This window comes from Planococcus citri, chromosome 5, assembly GCF_950023065.1.
Source record: "Planococcus citri chromosome 5, ihPlaCitr1.1, whole genome shotgun sequence".
NCBI classification, from domain to species: Eukaryota; Metazoa; Arthropoda; class Insecta; order Hemiptera; family Pseudococcidae; genus Planococcus; species Planococcus citri.
Genome location: NC_088681.1, coordinates 70,749,519 through 70,774,695, shown reverse-complemented (window position 1 = coordinate 70,774,695; position 25,177 = coordinate 70,749,519). Strand labels below are relative to the sequence as shown.

Sequence of the window (25,177 nt, the reverse complement as noted above, 5' to 3'; positions counted from 1 at the left end):
ATTATTCAACATTGCTTCAAACCTATTCCTTTTCTCAGAAATTTTAAAGGCAATTAACCACTATCATTCATTGTACAAAATTTAAACAACTTCACGAATGGTTTAAGCATTCGAGAGTACTAAACGAAATAAATTTCATTTTCACGCGAAAAATTCAATTTCGTCGTCGTCCAAACACGCAGCATTCAATTGCATTCCGCTTCTTTTACCTCCATTCAAACCGTTTATCTCGTCGTACTTCAAAAGTAAATATTTCGCGAGATATTTGTATTCAATTTATTTCTCCCTCAAGGTTTTCACTTTCAATAGATTTGAACTTTTCAATTTTTTTTTCTTTTCTCTGTTGTGCCAAACAACGACAGAAATTCCCTTTACTTTTATTCTAATCATTACATAGAATTTAATCACATTACAAAAAGAGAAATCTTATTTTCATAAACTTTTGTGCGCCCTATATCGAAGACTTCATTTTGAATTTTTTTTTTTTGTCGCTTCATTTTTTCATATTTTTCTTTTGTTTTTCTACGCGAAGGTGTACACAACGAGTGAAGAAAAAACAAAGGGGAAAAACACACAAAAGTAAAGCGAACCCAATTACGAAGGGAAAAAAAAGCGAGGTATTCGTTTTCTTTTCTTTTTTTTATGCGTGTGACAACTTGAACAAAACAAAGAGAAACTGGCTAATTTTCATACGATGAATCTTTTGACAATAGAAAAACCTTTTCGAAAATAGAGGGAAATTAAAGTCGATAGTGTCAAGAAGACTTTGGTTGGAAAAAATTCGTCTTTTGAAAAAAAAAAAAGTAATTGATACGCAGAATTGATATTTCGACGTCGATATTTTTCGAGCATGGTATGTGAAGAGGTGGGGGAATATTCACTATTATTATAGATGAAGAGTGATATTCCAAAACTCGCTTTGTCCATTTTTATCGAAGTTGGGTTTTCAGTGGTACCTGATAGATGAAGTATTAACTCACATTCCTACATCATCAACCTACCAAAATGCGGTGTTAAACTCACCTAAATAGCCAATTCACTAAAAATTTAAAAAAAAATAATGTTCCAAAACGCGCTTTGTCCATTTTTATTGAAAATTTTTTCAGCAATATTTAGTGGATGAAATGTATACCTACACTCCTACATCATAAATCCACCCAAATAAAGTGCTAAACTTACCTAAAAAGCCAATTTACCCGTTTAAAGGGAAACTGTTTTCCCTCTCTCCTGAAAAGTTGTGAAAATGGACAAAGCGAGTTTTGGAATATCACTCTTCAGATGTATCTGTGTACCACGTGAAATAGAATTTTTTGTCATACTTGGCGAGAATTTCCACAACTTTTATCGAAATAGCATGATTCTGACAATTCTAGCAAAAAGAAAGGCTTTTTGGAATTTTTGGAAAAGAGTGAAATTTTGAATGATTAACAAAACTATTAACAAAGCACAAATTTTTTCCACGAAAAAAAAAGTAAAATATTATCAATATTATTATAATAACGTAATTAATATAGGTATCGTCTCAGCGAATGCTTTCACTCCTATTTCGCTTTCTCATCGAACTGTATGCATAAAAACTCTGCCAAAAAAATGGATAAAAAGAAAAGATTCGATAAGAAAAATGAAACTGCGATGCCTATACTTACACTAGTAGTATCAGTACATTTTAAAAAAGGTAGGTAATATAATGCTGTTTTGTCTACGTAGAACCCAAAACACACATATGTAAAAGTAATGCAGAACTCGTGCCAAGCAAAAATTTAAATTGCTAATTCAAGTCCGCATATAATGCAACGTATATAGATAGGGAGCAAGTAGAAGTGAATTTGCTAGTCTGTTATAGGTACTATGAATGGCCCGTGATCCCTGTATCCGCACATTGTAAGCTGGCAGATAGGTAAGGTACTATAGGTAGGTAAAGGTATACACAATACAACTATATACACCAGCGACGACGGTGTAGAAAGAATGACGTCAATGAAAACACGCCACCGTTATATGGTTTATCGGCATTTCGTGAGAAATCTAAACGAAAAAAAAAATGACGGAAACAAGTTCCAATAAATTATCGCACTCTTGATACTACTCGTGTTTTATGGCTGAAAAATAATTAAATTTAGTGCCATTTTTTTGCTCGCGTAATACCGTATTCAAATTTTTTCACGCGTGCGCCAGTTGGGTGGTTATTCGCGAGTTCTAGGTGCTTTGAAATTTGGGTTACAGTTCACCAGAGGTAATTACCACCTACGGAGGGTAATTGTACTGGTATTTGCTGACGTGAGCAGTGAACATGCAGTTACCTGTTTCTTTTCGTTTAGAACGACTCTGAAGGCTGCGAATGTAGTTCGGTTTGTTGCGGGAGAGCTGCGATGACGCCAATGATCCAATAGAATAGGAAGTTGTAAAGATGAAATCGTTGCGTATTTCCGAAGACACTGTACAAAAAAAATTCAAAAAATACAATGAATGAAATGTCTGCTGCTAATATACAACATACTATACATAATACATAACTACAAGTCGTATATGTACAATAATAAAACTTTATACGTTTGTGATTCAAAGAATGGCCAATAATTGAAAAATAGCTTCGAAGTACCCCTCCTTACTCATTCGAAAAAGTTTGGTACACTTTTCGAGATGTTTTCAGAAAAAATACATATTAATAATCACAATTCTTCAATTTTTGCTTTTTATCGATGTCGTATGCTTGATTTTTCATTTTAAAAAATGCAAATAATGCACTCGCAAATAATACGTCTGTTGAAATGAAATTCACAATAAAAACACTTTAAAATTTTCATCATCGCCACAGTAAAACTCCTAAATCAGGCTATACGAAATCATTCACGTAATTCGACCCTTTTATACGAATTATTTATTCAAATATGTACCTCTATCTACCTAATAAACTCCGTTCACTTATCTCAAATATTGCACCCTCCCCCCCCCGCCGATCCTTCGGGACAACTTTTTTCTGAAAGGGGACATCCTAAGGAACACTTTAATGCAAACTTGCCCAAAAAAAAGTTGACAGGTCAGCCGAAATCTCAGATTTCGCGTTTCAACAATAGGACTTGCACGAAATTTTTCAAACCTTACAAAGGTAGATCGAAAAATCATGCAAAAAATCACCTGTCAAAATTCAAGTGCTAAAGTGCGTTTTTCGATTTTTGAAAATCCAATTTATGCCAAAAATGAGGGAAAAAATCAAAATTTTACCAAATTGACCAGGAAAGCTGAAATTTGGAATCGACCCTATTTTCGACATGCCAAATCGATTGGAAACCGTTTCAACCAGTTTTGAGCAGTTCTGGAGCCTCCAGCAGATTTTTGAAACTCGAAATTCCCACAAAATTCCATCAAATTGGAGCTGTAAAGCTGAAATTTATTCTAAAAACTAATTTCAATACGCTACGAAGTGCTGTTGGTGAATTTCAAGTCGTTTTGGAGCCTCCAGCGACTTTTTTGAAACTTTGAATTTTCACAAAATTTCATCAAATGGATGGGAATCTGAAATTTACTCTACACTCCAATTTTAACACCCTCTGAAGACGACTTCAGGTGGGTTCAAGTCATTTTAGAGACTCCAGCGACTTTTTTGAGAGTTACTGGAGCCTCCAGTAGATTTTTGAAACTTGAAATTTCCCCAAAATTTCATCAAACTTAGATGGAGAGTCGAAATTCGTTCTGCAAACTAATTTTAATACGCTACGAAGTTGACTGCTGGTGGATTTCAAGTCATTTTGGAGCCTTATTCAGCGACTTTTTGAACGGTTGTATGGCGTTTCTTTGGAAAATTGAAATTTCTCAAAACTAGCCGGAAGCATTGAAACCACCATGTAGTCTGCGAGAAGTAAATATCAGCTTGTCAACTTCATTTGATTCCACTGGAGGCTCCAGTAATTTTCAAGAAAGTCGCTGGAGGCTCTAAAATGACTTGAACCCACCTGAAGTCGGGTGTTAAAATTGGAGTGTAGAGTAAATCTCAGCTTTCCATTCCATCTCCATTTGATGAAATTTTGTGAAAATTCAAAGTTTCAAAAATCTGCTGGATGCTTCAGGAATTTTCAAAAAGTCGCTGGAGGCTCCAAAACGACTTGAAATTCACCAAGAGCACTTCGTAGTGTATTGAAATTAGTTTTTAGAATAACTTTCAGCTTTACAACTCCAATTTGATGGAATTTTGTGGGAATTTCGAGTTTCAAAAATCTGCTGGAGGCTCCAGAACTGCTCAAAACGGGTTGAAACGGTTTCCAATCGATTTGGCACGTCGAAAATAGGGTCTATTCCAAATTTCAGCTTTCTTTGTCAATTTGGTAAAATTTTGATTTTTGCCCTCATTTTTGACCTAAATGGGATTTTCAAAAATTCACCAAAAATCGAAAAACGCACTTTTTAGCACTTGAAATTTTGACAGGTGATAAATTTTTGCATGATTTTTCGATCTACCTTTGTATGGTTTGAAAAATTTCGTGCAAGTCCTATGTTGAAACGCGAAATCTGTGATTTCGGCTGATCTGTCAATCAAAATGGCCGCAATTTTGTAAGTAAGGCCAACTTTTTTTGGGCAAGGTTGCTTTAAAATGTTCCTTAGGATGTCCCCTTCAAGAAAAAAGTTGTCCTGAAGAATCGGCCGGGGGGGGGGGTGCAATTACTCCTATTTTCATATGTCGGACTATAAGTAATAAGAATGGAGTGTTTCCAATAATATATGCGATTCTGATCGACTATTTATTGAAATTAGATCGAGAAACTGCGTTCGTTAAAATTTACCTTTTAAATCCTATAAGTCGACTTATAGGATTCGATTCAAAAAAAAAAAAATGACCAATTAGAATAGCACATTGTTTGGAAACACATTGGTCGTTTCAACGATTAAAAATTATCGTTATTAAATACCTACCAACTGCCTACATCATTTAGCTGCCATTAATCCGGCACAGTTGAACTCTCCAGAGAAACGAAACGATAATAAGCCGCCGAGAGAATAAGCTCAAAAAAACAGGTAGGTAGAGGTACCTGGAAACAAAAACAAAAAATTAGCACAAATTACAAAACACAAGCAAATCCGTTAAAATATTGCCTCCTCGGTGGCTTTTTACGCGTCTTGTAAACTTATCCGAAAGTATTCAAAGTATTAAGCATAATTGAAAGAGGAAGTAAAATAAAAAGTAAAGCGAAGCAACGGGAGAGAGAAAGCAAAAGAACACCGAAAACTTTACAACCAAAACTTCAAATTAGAAAAATTCTACTGGGAGGAAAGTTGTTATTGCAAAATTCTACGCCTGATATTTTTTTTAATGTAAATATTCTGAACAAAAAAAAACGTTCGAATGATGACGTAATATCATATTATTCAGTCCGAAAAGTTATTTTTCTTAATCGAGGGAGAAAAAACACGTATGTATCTATACTTGAGTACTGGAGCGAACAGTGCGAGGGAGTAGAGCGGTGTTTTGCTCTTCTAGGTGTTTCATCCATCGTCCATCGTTGTCGTGAAATTCTTCAAACCAGAATAATGTAACGCTGAAACAAACATAGATACCGCGAGTTAATGATTTCGTAAATTAATTGGCAAAAACTTGGTGTATTTGGCTCGAAATGAAAAACTAAGGGGGAAAAAACTAAATTAAACGAATCTTCAACAAACTCGAAATTTTCGAGTAACTAACTAAATGAAGAAAATTAATAAAAACGTTTGCAAGTTGAAAAGTTTTGGTGATGAAACTTCATTTATTCTTTCGGGTTGGCGAAATTTTTAGTATCATATTTCTTCTTTTTATTTTGTAGCTTTTTCGAGCTGTTTTTTCGACGTCCTGCGATGGTCTGTGCGCTATATGTATAACTTTGTTAATTTTATCGTGCGAACGAAAGGAACGTCGTTCGATGTTGCGAGAGTTTTAAAACGATAAACGTGATGGAAAATTTGGTACTGTACGATGGTAAAAGCAGGAACCAGCGAGAAAGTCAGCATGAGACGACCGAGGACATCAGACTTGAGAAAAATATCGATAATTTTTCAAAAAGTTAGCTACATAAGTATCGTGTTTCATTCGAGCTGAAAAGTTGAGATGGTTTTTTTCCACGTAGGTAGATAAGTTGGTGTATTATTGTTTTTGAGAAAGAAAATATACGAGAAGGAAACTTATCTATCTATAGATACTTACACGTAAAATAATTTTCATCTAGAATGGTTCGTTCCTTCACCGGAGGTAGTGTTGGACTGTTGGTATATAGGTAGTCCTTTCGATAGCTCCATTCAAAATCTGAAAAATACAACGCAGCGTATAAGTAAGAGACTTATCTGATATGATGCTTTGTTTAGTACCTATCTATGAATCATCTTAATGGTAAAAAAATGAAATATTTTATCGGCACATCGACTAGTGAAATCTAATTGGCAAAAATAAGAAAGGTGCAGGTAGATTTTTGCAAGGTTTTGATCTTGATGTGTGTACTGTATAGTACGTATGTTTTGGAAAAGAAAACACATCTGTCAACGGTATTACGTGATAGCTGAAGATAAACATAAATCCCTTGCGACCCAAGTTCGCCGTATTAGATGTGATATATGTGCTTTCGAAAAGACGCCGCCGTTCGTCGCGAAACAGAAAGGTATAACATGCCTTACTATACGAGTAAAGGCAAACAAAAATAATGTGCTACGTAGTAAATGGCAATATGCTATAGGTTATAGGGAGTAATAGTATATTACTTAACTGTTCGGTAAAGTGCGTGAATACCAACGAGTGTGAATTTTGCAGCGCGAGCCGCAGGCGAGCGTTGCAAAGCACACGAGTTGGTGTTCACGTACATTTGCCGAATCAGTTGAGTAATATGTTTTACTTAATTAGTATAGGTAAAGCTCTCAGTGCCTCACTGTTTAAAACAAGGCAATTGTCTTTAAGTCATTATGCGTACAAAATTACACAAAAATGTAAAAAAGTTTACAAATGTAGTACTTTAATTATTCATCTAAATGACAACCCTGCTTTACATTCAAAGCGTGCTTTTCAGTAGATAACCTGCCGATTTACATACATGTGATTTCTTTATTTTCTTTTGTTCGAAGTTTGAGTGAATCAAATGTGGGTGTTTAATTTCTAATCAGAAAATGAATTTCATTTTGTTTTAGTTTATTTATTCGCAAAATCAATTCAGATTTTTCAGTTTTCAGTATTTAGTTACATTAAAATGTGATGATAACAAAGTGGTGTGAATCTAAAGTACATTATAAATATGTACTCGTACATACAATAATTATATCTACTTGATCATTCAATGTGTGTTTTGTACAGGTACTGTAGTCTGCGATCGTTCTCACTTTGATAAAATTATTCAAAAAGAATTATACAACATAGTAGTTAATTGATATCTTTTGAAACTAAATTTCATCGAATACGAATGAACTTACTGAAATCCTTAATCATTATAGTGTTTAAAGTACAGAATATTTAATTCATTTACTAGTTCAGTTAGAATAGATTCGCTCAAAAACGTACATATCTCTCAAAAATGTTACAAAGATTCACCATTTTATACGTACGCGCATAGGTATTGTTGATATTATCATAGTGTTACTGATAAACTCGCGTCAATACCGTACTGATGAAAGTAGCCGGTAAAGTGCAACAATACCGCTCTGAAAACAGTGCGGTACTGAGAGTTTTACCTATACCTATTAAGTAAAACAAAATATTTCATCGGTAAATCATACGAGTAGATATACCTCTATGGCAGAGGCGATGGTCTTATTCTCAATTTGAAGTCAAGAATATGAATATTCATTATTAAAAAAGAATAGAATTAAAACTTACCGCACTTGACGCGCGCCAAAAAACACACACAAGGGATAATGAATATCCCAAACCCAAACCACCCCAAACACTCAGGATGTAAAGAAAACATTCAGCAGATGAAAAAAAAACATCTGCAACATATTTTCTCGCGAAAAACACCATATTCTTATTAATGAAACAAAATACATAGGAACAATGAATGACGAAATTCATTAACTTCAACACCGCGACAAAAGAAAAGAAAACTGAATATGACAAAAACAAAATGGCTCCACGCCTTCTAGACATCCAACAATGAACAATCAGCTGGACCAACGTTGCCAATTTGATTTAAAAAATCGATCAATCAAAAATCAACAAAAAACAAACATGTCGATAAAAAACTTGTGATGACGTCATCATTAAGAAACATCCGCCGGTGGGTGAAGAGAAGGGATGACAACTGATCGGTACTGATAAGATAACAACATTGGAAATGCAAAGACTCGATTTGAAATCTTTGGTAAGTAATTTCTTCATTAAAAATGTTTCGTGTGAATAAATTACATTCGATTTCATTACTCTAATGACAAATCAAACTTATTCCAGATTCAGCTGTACCTTCATCAACACTCAAGACCAAGACCAAGAGTGCAAATAGTGCAATGCCCTCGCTTCTTTTTTTTCAACCACAGCGAATCTGCACGTTAATCAATTCAATTCCGGAATCATATCAACGCAGCCTGATACGTACCCCTATCGATAAATGTGAATGGGTATTTCTATCAGAAACTTGAATCGTTCGTGAAAACTTTCAACTCAACTGCGACTGTGAGTGTGAGTATGATTCAAATTTACTTTTTAATAACTTGATTTTTTTCCACACGAAAGAACACCAGTACAATACGAATACTTTTCTGAAAATGTCTATCCGAAGTTTCGATATGGCGTTCAAGCACGATATTTTTTTTATTTCATAACTATACAACTATACTAAGATTCGTTTCACTTCTTTGTTCGTGTTTTATATTTGTTATTGTTGCACTGATTTTCATGTAGGTAAAGTTATATAAGTTATGCAAGTTTGAACAGTTGTGAATTTATCGCAATATTCACTAAAGCATTAAACTTTCCCACAGGTATCTGTACAACCGTACCTATTTCATTATTTTTCTCACTATACAGCTGTACTTACCCTGCGTGTTTGGCTTGGAGAAAAGCGATGAAGTATACACCTTATATACGACCAACTTGTGGAAACAGAAAGGCAAAATTTCGCTCTGTTCGAGCACAGGTGTTCTCAAGAAGTGCTGACAATTTATAAAGAAGAAAAAGACATATTTTTCGGTCTTTAACAACTCTACTTAATGGTATTATAACTGCGAAGCGTTGGAGTTTTTTTGCTGCTTGTTGCTTTACCAGTTTGATATGAATCTTGACGACAAAGTTTTAATGTTCTTTTTGACTAGATGTAGTCTAATTATTTTTTTATTATTTTACTTTTGCGTAGGTATGATACCAGTGAACCGCATAGGCCTACAATGATTTGAATTTTCGGATGATATTGTTATGTACGTTCATTTTTCGTGAACGTAGAACGCAGCATGGCGATTTCATAAAGACTTATTGAAACAAGAATGTCAAAAGAAAAATCCAAACCTATAAACCGCGCGAATTCGTACGAAAATCAATCATATATGGAAACATGTCGCAGCTCTTTTCCTACACTTCTCTCTAGAGGAATGTCAAAATGAGTAACTTATCCGATACCCAATGATTTGACGGAGAAAATCGAACAAACTGTCCTTTTCAATAGAATATCAACTAGCCTATTTAGTTTTATAAAATGAAAAAAAAACCTAGCTGTTAGAATTCATCTCACTGTACGTTCACTATGGCGTTGCCAAGTTTACTAGTAAATAATTTTTTTGTATGAATGAAAATGTCACCTGAATTACAAATTTAGTTCCGTTAACGTGGGAAGTGTAACCTAGTTAATACATTATTCAGATATACATTTTCCTTCGGTTTCCTCTTCTATACGTCGTCGGAGTTCGGTAATGCTTTTTTTCTTCCGAAGGTACTCTATATATTCTTCGGTTCGATGAAATAGATTTGAACATGTGTGTAGGTTAATTTTACAACGGTGAAGAATACATTATTGAAATTTCACATAAGGATTGAATAGTAGGTAGGTAGGTAGGTAGGTACACAGAAAGAAATGAAAATAAACGTTAAATGTAAAATTTTCGTCATTCTTATTTCTACAATATACCTAATAGCTATTAGATACATAAGCTTTTCGTTTTTTGAACGAATATTTTTAGCTTATTACGAGTAGATAGGTATTATTTATTAGGTTTTCTGAAGATAAAGTATTGGCAGACGATGATGAGACGAGCTTCATGTACTTATCTGCTATCGATGTGAGATTCGTGAATGAATAAAAAACATCTCGATGAAAAATAATTATTTTTCTCCAGAATCGTGTCGATCCTGTCTGAATTTCTGATACGAAACGAAAAATGCACAAATTGCATTTCGCTCAAAGGTAAGCAAGTTTAATACTTTATACGAGTAGTAATAATATCCGAAAAAGGAAGAATTAAACACTTTTGAGTTGCGTGAAATAGAATCCTCTTTAATGTTCAGGCTTTTCGTCGCCATAAAACGTCACTTTCTCTCTTACTGCCTATTCATTAACATTGATCAATTAATTTTTCTTCGAGCGATATTCCTACACAGATTCAACAGGTGGTGGAAAATTGCCAATAATGACATTGTAGCTGATTTAGATTTGACGAACGTCGTTCAAAAGATGACGGAGATAATGATGAATTGAAACATAAATCTGTGTTACAGCTTACGACGAATATTTCACAATAAATTATAATAATGAAATAACTCATTTATCTATGTGAAGAAACAAGAGCAAAACAATAAAATTTTCAATTTCAAGAAGTTGTGTTATCTTGCCACTGTTCGGTAAACAAATGAGAGACTTTGGCAACAAAATGAGGATATTATTACAGCTTCTGAAAAAAACTTTTAATTTTTGGCGAAAAACGAGACTTACGTACCTAATTTTAGCAAAAAGAACGGCAATGACACATGCAAGAGCAAGACAGTTGTACGATTATAAGTTGTTTTTTGTTGGAATTTTTAGAAATACGAACTAAATTATGGACAATTTAGGAAAAAAGTGGGATTTTTTGCAATTTTCTACAAAAAATTACAATCTTTAAGACATTTTTGTAAAAAGCAACATTTTTTGTAAATTTTTGAAAAAAAAAAGTGAAATTTTTTTAGCAATTTACGGCAATTTTGCAAGAAAGCGAGGGTTTTATTCAATTTTTTGCAAAAGTAATTATTTGACGACAAAACTGATATTTTCTCGCAATTTCGGCCGAAAAACCGGAAATTTTGAACAAAACGTGGGACTTTTTGGAATTTTCTGCAAAAAAAAGACAATATGGAAAGCATGACTATTTTCTAAAAAGTAGAATGTTTTTTGGTAAATGTTTAGCAAGACTTGGATAGGGCTTTTTTCTGAATAAATATATCAAAAAAAATACGATTTTTCGCTATTTTAGTCGAAAAAGCGAGACTTTTAAGGAATTTCTATAAAGAAACCAAGTTTAGTGATCAAAATGTTGGAAAGTAATTGAGTAAAAGCCCTAAAAATTTTCAAAATGCTTCTAACGTCGATGATTACCGCAGTCAAAAAGAAACATCAATTTAGTATGTATATTCATCTGCACTGCTTTCGTTAATTTTTGTTCAAGTACAACCTGTTGAAAATACTAACACTGAAAGTAACTCGACATCATAATCCAAAATTCCATCAATTTAGTATTCAACTTCAATTTACGTTAGTTAAATTTGCTCGATTTCCACCTGCTGAAGATACCAACAGTGAAAGTAACTCGATACCATAATCCAAAATTCCAAATTCCACCAGTTCACAGCATAGATATATCAACGTTTCTGATTTTATGATAATTTGAATCTTACTAAACAAATTGTTCCATCGGTTCAGCATCGAGAGAAAAATACATTTACTCGGCACTTCGAAACACCAATATTACACTTCACTTGAATCACTAATGAGAAAAAAATCGTGTATTGAATTCACATCGAATCGAATAACAAATTGCATCCAAGTTCCTAATGGATTTTATTGCGTTTAACAATATAAAATTTGAATAATCAAGTTAGTTAAAATTACAAAAAGCAGGCTTTCGGTCTTCTGATAGAGAATGTGTTGTAAGCATGACGTTTTCCTTGTACACGATGAGGTAACGGGAACAAAATTTTAGAATCGTGGAACTGCTTAATATGCGGTCTACGACAGCTTTTAGCGGCGACAGGTTCAACTCTGATGATCTGTTAAAACCCATAATGCATAAATATCGAAATTGAAATACTAAAATGCGCCACGAAATCGAATTAAATATACCTGTATCGAATGTGCTCTTGCTCTGTGACGAGCTCCCATATCTCTGTAACACTGAGTAACAGCGCCGGCTACTGTAACATCACGATATTCACGGTACATGTTGTGAGTACCAGAACGAGAATCGTATCTCAACCAGATACCGAAATTCTTAATCTTGGTCGGCGATGGTTCAGGAATCTACAATTAAAAGAGAAACGAACGTTATAAATATTTTAGCATTCCATATTTACTCGAAATCAACTGACGTCTACATACCTCTTTCAAATGGACAATTTCTCCGGTGGTCTTTTTTACTTTCTTCAATTGACCTAAGAAATACCAAAATCTGGATTTGGCTACGATTCTGTCCGGAGCGAAGATTCTCATTTTGTACAGAGGTGGATTCAATAATTTAGGGTTCGGTAGCTTACGTCCGATGACTTCGTACTCCTTCAACTGTAACGATAAAACGGTATGAATAACTCGTGCGAATATACCTAGAGTGTATATTATCATTCTACATGATGAATATCATCAAATTATTCATTTTGGAGATCAGAGAAGGAAGAATAATGAAAAATACGAGGTTTTAAAAGTTACGAAAGGGGAACGAATGAGGTGATTATTCGGGATGGAATATCTCGACGAAAAATGACAGAGCAGACTTATCCGATACAGAAAAATGAAGAATATCGATATACTTACATCTCCTTTCGCCTTCATGGTGATATTTTTATAATTATTAACTTATTTTTAATAAAAAAATCACAACTTGATCCACGCCGCTGAAATTTCCACCTCGTTTGCTCAAGAAAAAAAAAACACTTTTTTTTAAATTTTGAAACGTTGTTTGTGGCTTCTAGAGTGGAAATTCTTTACGAACGTGCCTTCGTAATTATCAATGCCACTAAACTTTTGGTAAAAAAATCCGAAGTTCAGCTTAGCGCTCTCTACAATCTAAAATGACAAGCTCCATTTTGTTTTGGAATTGGAAAACTTTGTTATCACTTCGCCCTGTAAGGCTCTATATAAAGTGGGTGAGCGCATCGGCCATTTTGTTCCCTGAGTGATAACGGACTAGTAAGTATGCATACAATTTCTCACGTAAAAAATGCAATTTTCTCGATAGTTCGCGAGTCCGGGTGAACTTACCTGTAGTCTCAAATTAAAGACAATAACATTTCCTATCGATCGATGTTAAATTTTGATCATTTCATGAAAAAATAACGACTTTATGAATACTTCAATTTTACTGATTTCTGCGTACTACGTACGTCATCTTTAAACTAAAAATACTCGAAATTTTCAGTGGACGCATAGGTATTTTAATACAGCAAAATGTTCGTTATTTTATCCTCTTTAAAATGAGCTATTACCGAAAGCTCTACATGCAACCGTTCAAAAGTTTTCGAAGTTGAAAGTTGGGAAAACAAGCTGCGGATGGTAAGTACTGAACTTTGAACTAATATTACTCGAAATTTTCAGTGGACACGTAGGTATTTTAATACATCAAAATGTTCGTAATTGTATCCTTTTTAAAATGGTTGTTTACCGAAAGCTCTACCTTCAACCGTTCAAAAGTTTTTGAAGTTCAAAGTTGCGGAAAGTGGTCAAATTGTGTTATCACTGTTATCAGTCACTTAGTTTTGATCAGTATTTTACTTTCCGCAACTTTGATCTTCAAGATCTTTTGAACGATGAGAGGTAGAACTTTCGTTATAAGCTCATTTTAAAGACGATAAAATTACGAACATTTTGCTGTATTAAAATATCCATGTGTCCGTTGAAAATTTTGAGTAAAATTTGTTCAAAGTCAAATACTTACTGCCCGCAGCTGATTTTCGCAACTTTCAACTTCGAAAACTTTTGAACGGTTGCATGTAGAGCTTTCGGTAATAGCTCATTTTAAAGAGGATAAAATAACGAACATTTTACTGTAATAAAATACCTATGTGTCCACTGAAAATTTCGAGTATTTTTACTTTAAAGATGACGTACGTAGTATGCAAAAATCAGTAAAATAGAAATATTCATAAAATCCTTATTTTTACGCGAAATGATCAAAATTTAACATCAATCGATAGGGAATTTTATTGTCTTTAATTTAAGACTGCATAACAGTTCACCCAAACTCGCGAACAATTTAAAAAATTGCATTTTTTACATAAGAAATTGTATGCATAATTACTGGTTCGTTATCACTTCAGGGAACAAAATGGTGGATGCGCTCACCTGGTTTATATAGAGCCCTACGCCCTGTTGGCCAGCTTACGAGTAGGAACGTGTGTTTTTCTTTCTTTTTAAACTTTTACATCGCTAATTTTGTTAATTTTTCAAATTATGTAAATTTATCTAGCTTGTCTTCTTGTAATCTTCTTAGGAATCATGTCTAATTACGATTGGGAAGAGGTGAAAAAACTTGCAGCCGATTTTCGAAGAGCTCAGCTCACTTCCAGTGCTCAAAGGTTGGACGACTTTTATCTGTTTTCATTTTATTATTTCTTAATAAATTTCTATGCCCTAGATCAATAAATCATCTTAGTTCTTTGATCATAGTTATCTTCAACGATACATTATTGTTTGCACAGGTTATCAGAGAAGAATTGTGTAGAAATAGTAACGAAATTGGTGCACTTGAAACTCTTGGATGTTGTATTTACAAACGATGGAAAGTCGTACATCACTCCAAAATATCTCATCAAAGAAATTAGAGACGAGTTACACGTTCACGGAGGTAATATCACTGCGTATAATTTCAACTGAGAGCAATGACGTTCATTTTTTTCCATACTGTAATACGACTTGCGATTTCAGGCAGAGTTAACTTGATCGACGTAGCCAAGTTATTGAACGTTGATTTCAATGTTATCAATACCCTAGCCCATGATATCATTAAAGAAGATACCAATGTTCGAATTATTCTCGGACAGCTAATTGATCATTCCTACGCCGTTCATGTTGCCGAAGAAATAAACGATCGATTACAACAACATGGGATCATAAGCGTTACTGAATTAGCGAGAACTTTCGATTTACCCGGAGATTTTATTCACTCTGTTAGTCGACGAATTAGTACCGTGCAACAAACTGTAAATATAGGTACTTACCTCTCAATCTATTTTAGGTAATAAAAGAAAATACTGGAAGAATAATAGTAAGCGCTAGACAAGATAAACAAGATGCTCAAAGTTACTACACCGAATCATTTCTAAATCAGAACAAGGCTGTAGTTCGTGGTGCTTTCATCGCTATAACGAAACCAACTCTGATCAGCACAATTATTAGCCACTGTGGGATCAAGGAGAATGTATTATTTTGTACGTAGTTCAAGTGAAAAGTACATCTCCTTCGTTGCAAATCAATTTTGAACGATGTTATTTTTGTTCTGCACAGCTTTAATAGATAGTTTGATAGAATCCAAACAAATTCCTGGAGTACTCACCGAGCGAATTGGAAACGTGTGCACATACATTCCTCAAATATATCTCAAAACGCAAAGCGAATGGGTGAATAATTTCTTCCAACAAAACGGATACTTGGGTAATAGTACATACAATGTTGATGGAATTTTCCCCATTCAGATCAAATCGTTAAACGTTTTTGATTCTTTCAGAATACGATGCGTTGAATCGAGTGGGAATTAATGATCCGAAAGGTTTCATCGCCAAATCCCTCAAGTCGGATGAAAAGCTGTTTTATTTGCAGAACTGCGCAGTTGGTCAACAACTGCTTGATCAAATCGAAGCCACGATTGAAGAAGTTTTAGCATCTCGATCGTGGACTAATATTTTGGTACGCTGATTTATTTTCAATCGCTCGAACATGAAAAAGGAAAAGATTCGTTTTAATATATTTTTCAGAATGTTCTTCCAACCGTCATCGACACCGACGATGCGGAGATATTGTTGAAAAATGTCACCGATAAACAACGCTTTTCGTCCAGTATTCGTGTTTTTAACCATTCGTACGCCGTATCCGATAGTTTTTTGAATAAAATTCAATCAAACATCGCCGAAAAAATTATACCAGAGAATGTAGATAAGGTAAGGCAGTGACAGAAGACGAATGATCTTCCCCTACGTTCGATTTTCATTTTATTTTTTCTTTTGTATGTTCGCAGATGATAAATTCTGGAAAATACGAGCAATATGTGATCGAATCTAAACTGAATAACGCCAATGACGAAAGCGAAAAGCGTGAACTGTCTAGAAAAGAAGAGCGTAAAAAACGAACAAATGTTGGTAAAAGTGGAGGTGGCACCCAAGTGAGTTGATCATATTTTCCCGATGAGAGTTTTCAAATCTCGAATCGACATTAAAAATCTAACGAATGAACGTCTGTCTCTTCAGGGAAGAGAAACTAAAACGAGAGTAACCAAAAAGAAATACGGTCAAAAAAGTACCAACAAGGCGGACTCTGACGAAGAAGAATCGAAAAACCATGGAATATCCATCGCTCTGGAACTTGTCACTTACGATGAGATTAGAAACGTGATCGAGCTCGACGAATCGTTTCAAGATGAATCCGACGATTGTGCAGATTTCATCGAAGAACTGCTACAATATTTCTATCCGTACGTGTTTGGAAAAATCATTCATCCGCGAATTAACGATGATTTTAAATTTCGTGTTATTTTGTTGTGACAGCTCGATTAACAAAACAGCGTTGAGTTTGGCTCAATCGGCTTACGAAACGCGTCTAGCAAATTTGCACAACACCAAACGCAAAATGAACGCCGAGTTACAAGACAGTATCATATCGACGTATCAGAACCTGAAACATTATTACAAAGGGATTAAAGAATTCAACGATGCCGAATGTCAACTCCAGTTGTCTAAATATCTACTGAAGTCGACTGGAACGCAGTTGATCAATACCTGTTTCACATTCATCAGCGATAAGAACGAAGATATTAGTTCCACCGAGGTATTTACATACGATTGGAAGTCACCGTATCCTCGAAACTAGACTAATTCGGTGATTGGTGTTTTTTTTCAGGCACGTAATAAAGTATTATCCACTATTGACAATAAAGAACTCAAGGAAACGTTCGTTAAATTAAATAAAAGTGTTGGCGGAAATTCAGTCGATGAATTTATGAATGCTGTTGAAGATGCTCTCGCGATTTTGAATATAATGATGAAGAAAATGGATAAGAAAAAAGAGAAGTTCGTATTTTTTGCCAAAAAAAATTTTTTCATTTTTTTGTACTCGAGTAAAATGAGAATTTTTTCTGATAAAATTATTGAATTTCCAGAACGCTACTAGAATCTCACAGACAAGCATTGATCGAAAAGCTAAAAGAAACCGAAGACCCGCCGCTGGTTTTGCATCTAGTTTTGTTGATATTGTTTCAAAATATCACGCAGAATATTTTAAACGCTTCTGGTCGTTTTGTGTCTAATATTTTGTCCTTGCTCGGAGAACGCATCGATGAAAATAATTTTGCTGTGCTCCAACAATATCACGGTTTGTTTTTTTGCAGAAATACTGTAGATTGATGAACTATTTTTAGTGTCCAGTTCGAGTGGTAAAAAGTGCTCCGAATATTAAATTTTGCTCGCATGTTTGCGGCCCAAAAAATCAAAATGGATTAATAATTCGCGCGAAATCCAAATATTACGACGAAAATGCATTTAGAGCATAATATAGTCCGGCATATGACAATAGGAGTAATTGCACCCCCCCCCCCGATCCTCCGAGACAACTTTTTCCTTAAAGGGGACATCCTAAGGAACATTTTAAAGCATACTTGGCCAAAAAAAAGTTGGCCTTACTTACAAAATGGCGGCCATTTTGATTGATAGGTCAGCCGAAATCGCAGATTTTGCGTTTCAACGTAAGACTTGCACGAAATTTTTCAAACTTTACGAAGGTAGATCGAAAGATCATCAATCATGCAAAAATTTATCTCTTGTCAAAATTTCAAGTGCTAAAGTGCGTTTTTCGGTTTTTGGTGAATTTTTGAAAATCGAATTTAGCCCAAAAATGGGGGGAAAAAAATCAAAATTTTACCAAATTGACCAAGAAAGCTGAAATTTGGGATAAACCCTATTTTCGACATGCCAAATCGATTGGAAACGGTTTCAACTCATTTTGAGCAGTTCTGGAGCCTCCAGCAGATTTTTGAAACTCGAAATTCCCACAAAATTCCATCAAATTGGAGTTGTAAAGCTAAAATTTATTCTAAAAACTAATTTCAATACGCTACGAAGTGCTGCAGGTGAATTTCAAGTCGTTTTAGAGCCTCGAGCGACTTTTTTGAAAATTACTGGAACCTCCAAGTAGATTTTTGAAACTTGAAATTTCCCAAAATTTCATCAAACTGAGATGGAGAGTCGAAATTTATCCTGCAAACTAATTTCAATACGCTACGAAGTTGACTGCTGGTGGATTTCAAGTCGTTTTTGAGTCTCCAGCGACTTTTTGAAAGGTTGTATTTCTTTTTTTTTTGGAAAATTGAAATTTCCTAAAAGTAGCTGGAAGCTTCAAAAGCATTTGAAACCAACATGTAGTCTGCGAAGTAAATTACAGCTTGCCAACTCCATTTGATAAATTAATGTTTGGAAAATTTCAAGTTTCAAAAATCTACTGGAGGCTCCAGTAATTTTCAAAAAAGTCGCTGGAGGCTCTGAAATGATTTGAACTCACCTGAAGTCGTCTTCAGAGGGAGTTAAAATTGAAGTGTAGAGTAAATTTCAGCTTTCCATCTCTATTTGATGAAATTTTGTGAACGTTCAAAGTTTCAAAAATCTGCTGGAGGCTTCAGGAATTTTCAAAACGTCGCTTGAGGCTCCAAAACGACTTGAAATTCACCTGCAGTACTTCGTAGCGTATCGAAATTAGTTTTCAGAATAAATTTTAGCTTTACAACTCCAATTTGATGGAATTTTGTGGGAATTTCGAGTTTCAAAAATCTGCTGGAGGCTCCAGAACTGCTCAAAACGAGTTGAAACCGTTTCCAATCGATTTGGCATGTCGAAAATAGGGTATATCCCCAAATTTCAGCTTTCTCGGTCAATTTGGTAAAGTTTTGGTTTTTTCCCTCATTTTTGGCCTAAATTGGATTTTCAAAAATTCACCAAAAATCGGAAAACGCACTTTAGCACTTTAAATTTTGACAGGTGATAAATTTTTGCATGATCTTTCGATCTACCTTTGTAAGGTTTGAAAAATTTCGTGCAATTCCTATGTTGAAACACGAAATCTTCGATTTCGGCTGACCTGTCAATCAAAATGGCCACCATTTTGTAAGTAAGGCCAACTTTTTGTCGGTCGAGTTTGCTTTAAAAAGTTCCTTAGGATGTCCCCTTTAAGAAAAAAATGGTCCCGAAGGATCGGCGGGGGGGGGGGTGCAATTACTGCTATTGTCATATGCCGGACTAATATGTAAGAATAATTTTAAGCCCAAAATATATAGATGCGATTTTTGAGAGTGAATTATTGTTTTTTTGTAGGAAACGTGCTGAAATTGTTCAAACTCAGTGAAGATGACGAAGATTATGTGAAAATATCAGAAGAACTGAAGGAAGTTACGGAAAAAGTCAAACAAATGGCTCTAACTTTTTCAAATAAATAATTTCGTTGTTAGTTTATTTTTACACATTACAATTTTTGTTTTAAAATTGTCCTTTCTTAACGTCTGATTATCGTTAGAATGAGAGAAGTAACGGGCTTAATAGCTTTGTCAAAATTCTAGGATTTCAATCAAAGTTGAGCTTTTTTGAAATCCTAACTAGTAAAACGCTTGCCTGCTTTTTATTTTGGCATTTAAAAAAATTTTTAAATACCTAATTTCAACGTTAATAAAAATAGGCGAAAGTTATTTGAGTTCAAATTAATGAGGTAATTAATGTAGGTAAGTACAATAATAATGTGACGTCTTTGGTATACTTTCTGTTTTTTACAAGCTACTATCTGCTGAACTCGACCAACTTTTCTTTTCTTTGCATCATTAAATAGAATTAATAATTGAACAAAATATCAATTGCGTAGATCGGAATCTAATGAAATGAAAAAAATGTGAGTGATAAGCAGTTGAATTATCGAATACTTATACGATAAGCCTAGTTTTTGAATAGAGATATCGAATATTGGAAAAAATGCAGAAGCATTTCTGTCCTCAATACGTGCTATGAAACAACTATAGATAATTTGCTAATTTTATGTGTTTCCTATTGCTTTGAAACTTTAAACGAGTAATTTCGCCTTGTTCCTTAATACACGTCACCTACATAGAAAAACAATCGAAAACAATGAAATTATAATATGTTTACTGGTAATTGTGTTGAGCGTGTAACTTCTTACATACTTTGCAATGCAGGTAAAAACGCCAATATCAATGCCTACCTCTTTAAAATCGCTATTTGGTTCCTTTTACGAGTAAAATAGGAACCATACATTATGTTGCTTACTTATTTGTGTTCTTAAACGATTATTTCATAGATAATGAAGAGTACATAACCGTTCGTAGACACGATTTGGACAAACTGGAAGAAAAACTCCGAAACTTTACAGGGTACAAAAGAGAATTTGAAGAATACAGAGCAAGAGCTGAGCTATTGTTAGATGATAGGCCAATGATGAGCTTAATACATACATTACAATTTTTAGAAATACAGGAGACGCTGAGCGGAAATTTTTAGTTTTTACGTAGGAGCATATTCCTCATCGTTTCTTATAGGTACCTATTATACCCATTCACAATATTCACATGATAGGTATAGGTACACAGACACATCGCAATTTAAAACGAATTATTCAATTGTTTTAGGCTATTCATGCTGCTGATACAGACTCAATAGAATAACACTCAATGATAGGATCCTGCAAGTAAGTAATACCAACTGCTGTTTTGCCTTTACAATAAGTTCCAAATATTACATAATAAGAAAATTTATTAAAACTAATAATGCGACGTCACTGATGGTACTTCCGTCTTCTGATTACTGATTGATTCCAGGTTATCGCAGCAGAAAATCAATTAAGCCATTAAGATACACTTTACGGCGTGTCAACATTTTCAACACCTAAAAATATGATATGGTTTACAACTAAAGATGATTTGAAATGCCTTACTTGTCAAGACCAATGTAACCATCACTCACAATCAGTTGGATAATAAACTAACTCGATTATTAGATCATATCTTTTCGAATTTTTCTTCATTACAGGCGGATCTTAAATTCGTTCGTTTACGATTAATTTTTGATCGTTTGTTCGCTTACAAAAGTTATTTCTTCATTGTTGAAAATTTGTTGTAGAAAAATAAACGAAAAAATTTCAGAAATCAAATGTATTTGCAAACTACATTTGAGGGTTGAGGGTACTTAGAAATTACAACATTTTAAAAACGAACAGTTTTAACGACTCGAATACAATTTGATGAGAATGAATTCAACGTGATGACTAGATAAAAAGGAATAAAAAAAACATAATATTAAAAAAATAACATCGAGGAACACAGCACGCACTCGTGAAATGAGATTCGTTTTGAAAATTCTCACACTTCGTTACCCTATTTGATCATTTTGGTTTGTACTTGTTCTTCTAGTTTATACAACGTGTCGCTTAATTTATAGCTCTTGATACACTTATACAACGAGTAATACGAACACGTTAACATCATGCACGCTGCCAAAATATGGTTCCATTGATTAGAGCACATGAGGAATACAAACTGCAGACAGCACACGCTTAACGTCATCAAGACCCAACAGTATATGAGAAATCCAGGTTTTCCAAAACAACGCTACGATCAAAATTAATTCAATGATAACTAATCAACGACTAATGTTTCGGTTAATTAGGTACTCGTATTTTTTTTTCAAACTTACATAGAAATATTCGTGCGCTCTGTTTCCCGGTTCGGCAGAATTGGTTAAATTCTCAGCTCGCCATAAATTACCGTTGTGTTTAACGATAATTCCCTTATACCAAAAACTACCTTCGAACCACCTAAAAACACGATTTGGCGTTATTAAAAAAATAAACGAATAAATTAGAAATTGCGAGTAATCATACAACTTACACAAAATATGAAGTTTTGCCGTTCACTTTTGTGACCTTTCCCCATTTTCCAAGATGCAACGCTGCTCGATGGCATGCATCGTAATAGCTGTAATATTACACGATAATAAAAGTGAAAAGTAACTCGTCGTTCTATAATATACTTTGAGCTGTACTCGAAATTCATATTAGCATTAGGAGTTTACTCACTTGAAAGAAAAATACTGAGTCAAATAAACACAGATGCATGAGAACCACATGAGAATTATAAAATACGACACCCAACTATCTTCAAAATATAGAAATCCCTGTGTGGAAATAAATAAAATGGAATGATTTTATAAACACAGCCTAAGTAATCCGGCATACAACAATAGAAATAATTGCACCCTCCACCGACCCTACGATCCTCACTGAACATAAAATATGCGCTCACTTGAGAAAAACAGGCCGGAATATAAACGCAGTAGTAAGCATTGGTAAACGAATTGAATAATAAACATTTCATCCGAGCATTGAAATCTGCTCGCAGAAAATCTACTTCATCCCTGCTTCGTTGAGAAGAATTTGTACAACGATGCACCAATATTCCTACGAAATTAATTGGAAATCATCAACATGGGAGAAATTGCAATTAATCAGAAGGAAAACAAAATTACCAACGAGATTAATCTCTACCTTTGATGAATCCTGCTGATGGAAGATGCACCACTCTTAGATCAAAATATTCGCGTATATTGCTGCTGTAAATATACATATATAACACCCATCTGAAATGCAAACACACGTCATCAATTAAATATTCCATTTTGTCGAAGAAATGAAAAATGCTTCACGGAACACTCACGGTAAATACATAATGGAAAGCATTACAAATCCGTATATCCACCAAATATACATGCCACAGTAAACTCCATAACCGGTGAAGATGAAACTAAGAATCATCCTATAAAATTCCAATCGAAATGAGATGAAACAGAGAAAAAAATTGAATGAAATCGGTACAAAATGTAATAATACCTAATGCAAGGACTCAGATTTCTATTGCTTTCAAATTTACTGATTAATTTCATCACGTAGATTCTCACTATACTGAAAATAGAAGGTCGCAGAGTCATTACAATGATAAATTGAACTATGAACCAATCGATCAGGTGCAGATTCTGTAAAAAGTAAAGCATTAGTGAAACTAAATCAACTCTTGTACGTTGCTTTCGTTTAAATTCAAACATTACCAATCCATAATGATGATACGAATGAGGTAACCACCAAGCATTTTGATAGATATTGAAATATTGCACAAATCCGCAAGCGACACTGAACAATGCGATCAAGAATTCTGATACCAAGTAGTTCTCCGACGATGACATCGGTACCGGAATATGTACCGGCACAATTTCATGCAGGACTTCGCCTATACAATTGGTACACAATTTCCTACAGTGCAATGGAAAGAAATTTAATTTCGAGAAACGAGCTGCCTGCTGAAATGGAATTACTTCAGATGTAACCACATTTACTTTGTTTTTTCCGGTTTTTCAGTTTTTTCCTCTGGTGGAGTTGTTATTACGTTTGAAGTCTGGATCCTTGTGGGATGAATACTTGCGCGAGAGAAGTGTCTTTTTCCAGGAGGCATATTTCTCAGTTCGGTCTATAAGTTGGGTGATTTGCCACGCTACATACTGAAATCATGATATCATTTCCGGTGCGTTTTTTTTACGTTTAAATTGGTTTTGAATCATATTTTTCAGTAGATTCGTGTACGATCTTCTGCTGCTGTTGCTTATCTTTTTTCGAAAAAATTGATACGAAATGAAAACAGAAAAAACCGAATAACTCACCATATTGAAACTAAGGCTCTATATAAAGTGGGTGAGCGCATCGGCCATTTTGTTCCCTGAGTGATAACGGACTAGTAAGTATGCATACAATTTCTCATGTAAAAAATACAATTTTTTTGATAGTTCGCGAGTCCGGGTGAACTTACGTGTAGTCTCAAATTAAAGACAATGAAATTCCCTATCGATCGATGTTAAATTTTGATCATTTCATGAAAAAATAACGACTTATGAATACTTCTATTTTACTGATTTCTGCATACTACATACGTCGTCTTTAAACTAAAAATACTCGAAATTTTCAGTGGACACATAGGTATTTTAATACAGCAAAATGTTCGTAAGTTGATAAGTTTATCCTCTTTAAAATGAGCTATTACCGAAAGCTCTACATGCAACCGTTCAAAAGTTTTCGAAGTTTTAAGTTACGAAAACAAGCTGCTGATGGTAAGTACTGAACTTTGAACTAATATTACTCGAAATTTTTAGTGGACACATTGGTATTTTATACATCAAAATGTTCGTAATTTTATCCCCTTTAAAATGATTGTTTACCGAAAGCTCTACCTTCAACCGTTCAAAAGTTTTTGAAGTTCAAAGTTGCGGAAAGTGGTCAAATTGTGTTATCACTGTTATCAGTCACTTAGTTTTGATCAGTATTTCACTTTCCGAAACTTTGATCTTCAAGATCTTTTGAACGATGAGAGGTAGAACTTTCGTTATAAGCTCATTTTAAAGACGATAAAATTACGAACATTTTGCTGTATTAAAATACCTATGTGTTCATTGAAAATTTTGAGTAAAATTAGTTCAAAGTTGAATACTTACTGCCCGTAGCTGATTTTCGCAACTTTCAACTTCGAAAACTTTTGAACGGTTGCATGTAGAGCTTTCGGTAATAACTCATTTTAAAGAAGACAAAATTCGGAACATTTTACTGTCTTAAAATACCTATGTGTCCACTGAAAATTTTGAGTATTTTTAGTTTAAAGATGACGTACGTGGTATGCAAAAATCAGTAAAATAGAAGTATTCATAAAATCGTTATTTTTACGCGAAATGATCAAAATTTAACATCAATCGATAGGGAATTTTATTGTCATTAATTTAAG

The 25,177-nt window shown here is 34.2% G+C and overlaps 3 protein-coding genes and 2 long non-coding RNA genes across 6 annotated transcripts in view; 2 read left to right on the top strand and 3 right to left on the bottom strand.

Annotated features, from left to right (window-relative positions):
• The window catches only part of LOC135849411 (uncharacterized), a 97,168-nt gene extending 89,143 nt beyond the window's left edge, over positions 1 to 8,025 (bottom strand). Inside the window, exons 1-4 of the long non-coding RNA XR_010559529.1 lie at positions 7,821 to 8,025; positions 6,171 to 6,269; positions 4,907 to 5,529; positions 2,301 to 2,435 (exon numbers count right to left, since the gene is read on the bottom strand). This is a non-coding gene — a long non-coding RNA (uncharacterized LOC135849411). The remainder of the gene's footprint in view (positions 1 to 2,300; positions 2,436 to 4,906; positions 5,530 to 6,170; positions 6,270 to 7,820) is intronic.
• A 156-nt stretch (positions 8,026 to 8,181) lies between these two features.
• On the top strand, positions 8,182 to 9,796 carry LOC135849410 (uncharacterized). The gene is made up of 4 exons (XR_010559528.1): positions 8,182 to 8,304; positions 8,391 to 8,618; positions 8,921 to 9,151; positions 9,292 to 9,796. It is a non-coding gene; the product is annotated as an uncharacterized LOC135849410 (long non-coding RNA).
• Positions 9,797 to 11,939: 2,143 nt separating this feature from the next.
• RpL18A (ribosomal protein L18A) lies at positions 11,940 to 13,087 on the bottom strand. The gene is made up of 4 exons (XM_065369073.1): positions 12,925 to 13,087; positions 12,496 to 12,675; positions 12,241 to 12,417; positions 11,940 to 12,167 (listed from the first exon to the last, which is right to left on the bottom strand). The coding sequence occupies exons 1-4, from the start codon at positions 12,940 to 12,942 to the stop codon at positions 12,006 to 12,008; spliced, it is 537 nt and encodes a 178-aa protein (XP_065225145.1). The 5' UTR covers positions 12,943 to 13,087; the 3' UTR covers positions 11,940 to 12,005.
• Positions 13,088 to 14,283: 1,196 nt separating this feature from the next.
• Ufl1 (UFM1 specific ligase 1) lies at positions 14,284 to 19,844 on the top strand. Of its 2 annotated transcripts, none has more exons than XM_065369066.1 (14): positions 14,284 to 14,493; positions 14,600 to 14,684; positions 14,808 to 14,953; positions 15,034 to 15,275; positions 15,344 to 15,536; positions 15,613 to 15,759; positions 15,833 to 16,011; positions 16,080 to 16,262; positions 16,340 to 16,483; positions 16,569 to 16,792; positions 16,866 to 17,145; positions 17,218 to 17,387; positions 17,477 to 17,688; positions 19,677 to 19,844. In XM_065369066.1, exons 1-14 carry the CDS (start codon positions 14,442 to 14,444, stop codon positions 19,796 to 19,798), a joined length of 2,379 nt encoding a protein of 792 aa, XP_065225138.1. In that variant the 5' UTR covers positions 14,284 to 14,441; the 3' UTR covers positions 19,799 to 19,844. The 2 variants fall into 2 exon arrangements, with proteins under 2 accessions (XP_065225138.1, XP_065225139.1); XM_065369067.1 differs by having other exon boundaries at positions 14,287 to 14,501.
• A 1,655-nt stretch (positions 19,845 to 21,499) lies between these two features.
• On the bottom strand, positions 21,500 to 24,322 carry LOC135848960 (transmembrane protein 39A). Its single transcript, XM_065369072.1, has 11 exons — positions 24,069 to 24,322; positions 23,748 to 23,909; positions 23,463 to 23,664; positions 23,248 to 23,390; positions 23,075 to 23,173; positions 22,906 to 22,997; positions 22,664 to 22,818; positions 22,438 to 22,535; positions 22,250 to 22,336; positions 22,056 to 22,176; positions 21,500 to 21,970 (listed from the first exon to the last, which is right to left on the bottom strand). The coding sequence occupies exons 2-11, from the start codon at positions 23,861 to 23,863 to the stop codon at positions 21,737 to 21,739; spliced, it is 1,347 nt and encodes a 448-aa protein (XP_065225144.1). The 5' UTR covers positions 23,864 to 23,909; positions 24,069 to 24,322; the 3' UTR covers positions 21,500 to 21,736.
• Between the last annotated feature and the right edge of the window lie 855 nt (positions 24,323 to 25,177).

Bases quoted from the DNA above. Each gene is read 5' to 3' on its own strand.
- RpL18A (XM_065369073.1), bottom strand. The intron at 12,418-12,495 runs GTATGTAGACGT...TTTTAATTGTAG, and splicing joins AAATTGTCCATTTGAAAGAG to ATTCCTGAACCATCGCCGAC. The intron at 12,168-12,240 runs GTATATTTAATT...GGGTTTTAACAG, and splicing joins CAAGAGCACATTCGATACAG to ATCATCAGAGTTGAACCTGT.
- Ufl1 (XM_065369066.1), top strand. From the start codon at position 14,442: ATGCGCTCACCTGGTTTATATAGAGCCCTACGCCCTGTTGGCCAGCTT. The intron at 15,760-15,832 runs GTAATAGTACAT...TGATTCTTTCAG, and splicing joins CCAACAAAACGGATACTTGG to AATACGATGCGTTGAATCGA. The intron at 16,012-16,079 runs GTACGCTGATTT...TATATTTTTCAG, and splicing joins GATCGTGGACTAATATTTTG to AATGTTCTTCCAACCGTCAT.
- LOC135848960 (XM_065369072.1), bottom strand. From the start codon at position 23,863: ATGCCTCCTGGAAAAAGACACTTCTCTCGCGCAAGTATTCATCCCACA. The intron at 22,998-23,074 runs GTGAGTGTTCCG...TTTGCATTTCAG, and splicing joins CTTTCCATTATGTATTTACC to ATGGGTGTTATATATGTATA. The intron at 22,819-22,905 runs GTAGAGATTAAT...TTAATTTCGTAG, and splicing joins ATCAGCAGGATTCATCAAAG to GAATATTGGTGCATCGTTGT.